The sequence below is a fragment of the Penaeus chinensis genome, chromosome 40, assembly GCF_019202785.1.
Source record: "Penaeus chinensis breed Huanghai No. 1 chromosome 40, ASM1920278v2, whole genome shotgun sequence".
In the NCBI taxonomy this organism is placed as follows: Eukaryota; Metazoa; Arthropoda; class Malacostraca; order Decapoda; family Penaeidae; genus Penaeus; species Penaeus chinensis.
In genome coordinates, this window is record NC_061858.1 from 14,148,699 (window position 1) to 14,156,198 (window position 7,500).

A 7,500-nucleotide genomic window follows, 5' to 3' on the forward strand; every position below is an offset into this window, starting at 1 on the left:
CTCCCTGGACAGGTTGTAGGGGGCCCCCTACAACCACAAAACGTGGAAGCAGTTGAGCCTGCCTCAGAAGGACTCCATACCATATTCACATACTGACCCTCGATCGACAGATGGATGGGCTGAAGTTGATGATTAAGAAATACAACCTGATGTTTCTGAATAAAATCACATCTCAACAGCAACTTCCCTGGCAAATTCCTTGAATCAAACACTAAAAACGAATGCTTGACCTTCAACGGCCCAAACTCAAGTGGAATATCGACCTCCCCTCTTTGGTCTATATCAGTGACACCACCCCAACTGAACTTAAGATTGGAATCTCTTATCTCAATACTCCTTCCCTGTAGAAAGCCACTACAAACTAATGAACACTACCCTGCTGTATCAAAAACCTTTGTTAGTTCACCCAAAACTACAAAATCAAACAAAAGTAACCCTGAAGAAGAGACTGATGCCATAACCAGAGTACCTTTACCTGTAATACGAGAAAAAAGCCCAGGGAACACATCTAAGTGCTTCCCCTACCTTCCTTGGTTTTTCAATGAGTCGGGAAGCCCTGTCTTCCCTCTTTCTTCTGAAGTACAAGTAGACTGGCAGTGGAAGCACAACATACTCCCTGGCCTCCTGTCCCGACCTTCTGCCCGGCGATGTACCCAGAATACCACTGGTCCCACCAGCCTATGACTCCATGCAAACCACACAGATCACCCTGAAAAACTGTACAGGACTCAATACTGTGACCAAACCGTGAACAGTACGCGCATTTAACCTGAGGCTGGGACCGTCGACTGAGCCTACCCTCTCTAATCATTCTAATAAGGGCAGTACGACCGTTCAAAGAATGGGCCACGATATTACAGTAAAGGCAAGGGACAGAACCGCCAACCTTTAGCACCTCTCCTCCCCCCGCGCTAGACTGTCCCCTACTACTAACTTGCTTACCCTGGAGGGGCAAAGAGGCCACTATTACTTCCCCCTTCACCGGGCTTTGCTCCGGCACCCCAGACGAAACAACATCCACAACTGCCCGAGTACCTGCTGAGCCTTTCATCTTAGCTGAAGCCACTCTGGGTTATCAGTCGCCCATGAGTTGTATAGCTCCAAAAGCATGATCAGAGTAGGTTTCTGAAGAAAGCAGGCATGTCCTTTGCCAACAATATGCCATATGTCCCCATAATAATAGGCTCCAACTCCTTATCGAGGCCTATCAAGCAAGCAACCTGATGCAGGCGATTGAAAAAAAAACGTAACTGGCTCTCCATCCTTCTGCTTCATTTCAGTTAACCGAACCACTAGTGTGCTCAGACTGGGCTTTGCAGCATGAACCTTTAGAAGCCGCTCCACACATCCTTGGTATTTGAAGCCCTCCAGAACTTCCAAGTACGGAGTGGTTCACCCCACAGCCACTCTAATGCTATTTTTTTCCTGCCCGAGTCGTCCCACTGTTCCCCTGTGGTCAATTCCTCTACCATAGACAGCCACCACTCCAAGTTTTGAGAGTCTATCTGTCTGTGGTGTCACAACCCTCGAAGAAGGGTAACTTATTCTTGACATCATTTATCGGGTTTTTCTCTCGTTGGTTTACCAAGATCATCAAATCATCCCGAGAAACTCTCCCAGCCATATTAGATGAATCGGATTTACAAATCCTCTCTGGCAAGACCTCAGTTCCTGAAATATCTGATCCCTGAGCCTCACCTGAATCCTTGGGCTCACCAGATCCCTCGACCTTACGAACCGCCGATGAGGATATCACCGACTCGGCAGATGCCTGCGCGTTACCCGTGACCTCGGGGTCGACAGTGTCCCAGAAGGAGCAGCGACCTTTGTCTTCTGCGCCCCCCTAAACTCTACTAATAAAACCTATCGCGCTAGATTCAGGCGTCTCAGTACCCCACCCCTGCAATAATATACGAACAAGATTCTCTGGTAAATCGCTCACTGGAACAAGGCTTTTCTTACCTACCGTAGCGACAATATCGTCTATAGCAGCTGGCCCTCGCCCCTTCAACAAGGATACCCTCTCTGTCGCAGAGCGAGTTCCGGTAGGAAACATAAAACAATCAAATCCTCGGCCGCACTTCTCAAAACACCCCTCAGCTGACCCTCATCCATGTGTAAGTAAATATGATAACCGAAAACAGAAAAAAATAAAATAAAACCATAGGTGCAAATGGCTATGATACAGTGGCACTCCCGCGGGTCCTCACCTCGCCCGTGACGTCACAGGAATACTCCGCCTAGCTGCACTATCCCGCGGAACCCCGGGACTCAACCCAGGCAGTCCGCTATGACGTCACCAGTCATGTCGCCGACCCACACCAGCTGCGCCGATCCCGTCACCCAGATATCCCAGACACCCGTGTGACCCAATCCGTCACCCGAGGCCGCGCTCTCACCTGGAGTCACACCCAAGGTCTTGGTGCAGCTGCTCGCCCAGTGACCGCTAACGTTGCGTCAACGCGGTCAAAAAATATGTTGAAATATGTTATAGCAATATAGCAACAGGCCCGCACAACTAAAGATTACAGAAAGTCTTAATAAATCAGGAAATCACCCAAAACAGTATCTGCAATAAAATAACTACGATAGCGTCCTGGGATACCCGTAGCTTAAAACAAAAACAAAAAAACACGCACACGGAGCGGATGCGTATAAGGAACAGATAAACCAGGTTTATTGGAAACTACATCTTTATTTTCATTTTGAGACTGTTCTGGTGAAAAAAAACATTATCATTGGTATATATATCTGTGTGTATGTGTGTCTGTGTGTGATATACAAGATGTATGTTTATGTCACAACTGCGAGATTGCTCAGGACCGTGAAGGAAGGTGAAATGGGCCTTGAAGGTATGGCCATCTTACACAATATCCAGGAGCAGGAGAGGATCAGACGCGAGCAGCTGGCTTTCTACTACCGGAAATGGGAAGAGCAGAGGCAGCTGTAGGAAGAGCGGCGTCGCAGGAACCTCGAGGAGGAAAGACACCGGAAAGCAGAGCAGGTGCTGTGGAGGAACGTGGGTCCTCTCTTTTGGCTTTGCTCTGACCCTCCTTGTGGAAGGGAGCACGTCGTCCGGGCGACTCAAGCAAAACTTCCGGGAGTGGAACGCTGGCCAGAGGAGCAACTGACACACATGGACACGAGCCGTCTGCCCAAGGAACCGTCGCAGCGGGAAACCTGTCGGTAAGACGGACAAAAGCGGAGGAGACTCCCGGGGAACGGCCGTCGGAAGAAGCAGGCACGGTCGAGGAAGCCTCAGCCGACGGCGGAATGCACACCAAAGGAAGCGACTGCATCGGCACGGAAGTCAGAGGAGCTGACCACCCTTGCATGTCCGCCTGCGCAACTGGTGGGTGCGGGATGCGCACCCACCAGCATCGGTCTGCCAGAAAAACTGCCTGCCCAGGAGGCGCCGGAGGAACAGCTGGTGGGTGTGCACCCGAACGACCAGCTAGCTTGGGCATAAGCCTGCCGGAAGAGCTGCCTACCGAGGAAGCGCTGGAGGAGCTGCCTGCCGAGGACGCAGCGGAGGAGCTGCCTGTCGAGGACGCGCCGAAGGAGCTGCCTGCCGAGGAAGCGCCGAAGGAGTTGCCTGCCGAGGAAGCGCCAGAGGAACTGCCGTCCGAGGATAAACTGGAGGAGCTGCCTGCCAAGGACGCACCGGAGGAGCTGCCGGCCGAAGACGCGCCAGAGGAGCTGCCGTCCGAGGATACCCTGGAGGAGCTGCCTGGACGCGACGGAAGAGCTGCCTGCCGAAAGCGTACCGGAAGAGCAACTGGTGGGCGCGGGATGCGCAACCGAACGACCAGTTGTCCAGGGCGTGCCAGAGGAACTGCTGTGCAAAGGCACCCTGGAGAAGCTGCCTCCCGAAGATACCCTGGAGAAGCTGCCTGCCAAGCTCTTGTTCGTGTTTCTCTCTACCACTATACACACACACACACACTTATATAGACGTAGACATACACATATATACATACATATATATATATATATATATATATATTTACATATATAAATATATACATATATATACATATATGAATATACATGTGTATAAGTATATATATATATATATATATATATATATATATATATATATGTATATTTATATATACATATATATAATGTAGGGTTTACTCCTAGCCCAAGGCCAGGTACCATCCGTACCGAGGAGTACGAATTCAAATCTCCCGTGAGGCAGGAGAGGCTTAGGGACCCGGTGAGTCCTGGACCCCCGTGTAATAATATGCGCCAAGCCAGGGGGATAGACCCCCTGGACCCCCATGGCATCATATGCGCCTAGCTAGGGGGCTACGCCCTCTGGACCACCATGGGTATATATACACCTAGCCAGGGGGCATAGCCCCTTGGACCCCTGGTTTTATATGCGCCTAGCCAGGGGACTACGTCCTTCATGTCCTCCGTGATTGGATGTGTTCTGTTCATTCATCTAGTGATTCTACAAACTCATTGCAGACTTTCAGTCCATTTAGTGCTGGTTTTCCCTAAGGCAGATGCTTAGGAAGGATCCTAACTTTCATGTTGGAGACGATGAGGTGATGGTCAATCCAGCAGCTGGCGCCACACGGGCTTTGTCACACGTATTTCCTGCCTGTCCCTATTCCTGACAGTGCTTGGGGCGGGGGTGCACCCACGACATCCTGCTATTGGCTGGGAGGCAGAGGACAGTGTTGGTAGTCAAAAGTGCATGTTCAGCATAGAACTGCAGGAGGAGGCCGCTACTGTTGCATCCACCATGTTTCTGTGAAACCCTCCCAGATCAGGTGGAATTCGTCCTTGATGTCACTGGGGTTACTCATGATGGGTGCATAGGCAATGATGATCGTTGTCTACTTTCCAATTAAGAGATAGCTTTATGCTCATCAGTCTACCACTGATACCTTGAAGAAAGCTGCTGACTTGCTGACAAGTTAATTCTTCACTGTGAAGCGGACTCTAGCTTCACGTTGTTGTGGGATCCGTGCCTGACACAGTCTGTTGGCCAGGTAAAGTGAGGCAAGCAGTTTTGGGACACCTTTCCTAGTCCGCTCCTCGTACCATGGAGGTGAGGAGTGCGAACCTAGAATGATTTACCTAATTATGATGAACTGTGCTTGTTGATTCTAAGTTGCTATGGGACAAAAATCACTGTTTTAATTACATAATCGTGTTTAAATTAGTTTAGTTGATTTAGGTACAGACTGTATGTAAAGAAAGGCGATCAAACCTCAGGCTTTTATGGTTTATTTGTAATGGAGACATATAGGCTAATACTATAAGTGTAAAACATCATATATTTAATACTGATTTTTTGGGATATTATAAAATTTAAATTTAGCACATTGTTTGTGATATATACTTAGGAGTGAGTATCTTTGTAATATTTAATTTCATACCATAATACAGGGAATGACTAAATATACTGTATTAGGTTGCAATGACTAAATATACTGCATTAGCTTGCCGTGACGTAATCGCATTTTGTAATATAATATTGATTACAGAATATTTACAGATTGAATGATAAAGGCGCATTTTTGACGAGAAACGCGAGCAAGTTATAGTTTGGTTCGCCTAGGCGAATTCATCAAAATAGTCCCAGCATCCAGCTTGCTGTTAGTATAAACAAACTGTCGTCTCAATATGAGACGACTCGTTCCCCTTCATAGTGTGTGACAGAATTACTCGCGGAAGAAAGTAGACTGGACGCTGTTAGTAATGATAGTGAAATTACCGATGGAGAAATCTTTCCTGACCTTGAAAATGATGAAAAAAAAAAAAAGGTCCACACACTTTAGAGTTATAATCTAAGATAATGATATAAATTATTCATACTATTCCAAACTGCAATTACAGAATGGAAATAAAATTAATGAAAACGCATTTCGAACATCTCCGGGATGTCATTATCCAATTACAAGTAGCAAGTACTTATCTTCCAGAAAATAATAAAGCTACAATATTATCTAGTTAATACTTCTGGGCGGCACAGATATGATAAGAACTTTCATCGTTATCACTCATTTATGTTGGCCTTGTTGGCAGATTGTTTATTATTGTGACGTCATGAAATTAGCAAGCTTCCTCTGGAGGAAATTTGAAAATGCTTGGTTAGGTTACGAAATCAAACCAAGATATCTGACTAAGAAATTGAAATATCTTGTCGTCAAAAATGCGCCTTAAGCAATAAGGAAGTCTTGTCATACGGCGGGTTTTTGTGTTTGTTGCAGACCAGGATACTGATATGCGAATTATCAATGAAGTGCAATGGGTAATGAAATGGCTTCAACATTAAAGTATGGAAACGATCTGGTATTCCAAATCTTGACAAATGCACCGACACTGATGTTAAAACATAAAAGGTATTGGGTGTTATCTGGGAACCTTCCAGAGGTGTTTTCCCAGGATCACGAAAATTCAAAGCTTAACCAGCATAACTTCAGATAGATTATCCAATGAAGTGCCATTGGCCATGAGCAAATAGTCTAATAGCCAATCAAACTGGGATGATACCTTGCCACCAGAGGTTAAAATACAGTGGATGAAATGTTTCCACATTTTAATTGATGTTAAGTTATAAGGTGTTTGAATCAATCACACACACACACACACACACACACACACACACACACACACACACACACACACACACACACACACACACACACACACACACTATGGTGAAGGAGGATGGGGAGTGAGAGAAGGCAAAGTTTTCAAATTGAAGGATGTGAGATTGAAAGCAGGAGGGAGAAGCCCCTTGCATGTCTTTTCTTATTTCTTACCGTGTCTGGACCGCAACTGGGGAAATAGAATGGCAAATTCTATTTACATTCAAATGTAATGGAAGAAATATAGTCCAGGAGGATTTTTATATGTATTGAAAACGAACTAAGAGGAATATTAAGATAAAAAAAACTAATTCATGTTATTTTTATTAACCTGTATTTTATTTTTTGTAAGTTATGCATGTATATGTATTTTTTATATGTATGAAATGTATTGGTAATGTGAAGTGAGACGGAGTGCGGAAGATCGAGATGTTTACTAGTCGAACAGTGACCTTATCACTATCATCCAAGTGGTGATTTAATGTTTGGATGGGCAATGGATTGGCGACTTAATCCTTATCCTCACCACCCTCACTCTCCCCCTCCTCCACTCCCCTCTCTCACTCTCACCCCCTCCCCCTCCGCCCCATTAAACCTAAGTTTCAGAATCCAGTCCTGGTCTTCTGAGCTTTTTTCGGTTGCTCAACACTCTAGCGGCAAGACTGTCTTGACCTGGGAAAAAGGGTGATAATCCCCGACTTAAATCTGGTCCTTGAGTCAGACGGCGTGTAGATCTCCTACATTAAGCGCTTAATCTTGAATATTCTGAAATTATGTGGTGACTGATACTTTTTTTCTTTACGATTAGTTTCAGATCCATAGAGTATGGGAAGAAAGGCTGACCGGCTTCTGCTTGCTACTATGGGTAAGTAACAATTGTTATTCT

General features: G+C 45.9%; 1 protein-coding gene across 2 annotated transcripts in view; it reads left to right on the plus strand.

The window, feature by feature from the left end:
* The window catches only part of LOC125047233 (putative inorganic phosphate cotransporter), a 56,131-nt gene that overhangs the window by 5,148 nt on the left and 43,483 nt on the right, over positions 1-7,500 (plus strand). For both annotated transcript variants that reach the window (XM_047645442.1, XM_047645443.1), the window contains exon 2: positions 7,423-7,479. In XM_047645442.1, coding sequence (XP_047501398.1) covers positions 7,440-7,479 — 40 coding nt within the window. In that variant the 5' untranslated portion in view covers positions 7,423-7,439. The remainder of the gene's footprint in view (positions 1-7,422; positions 7,480-7,500) is intronic.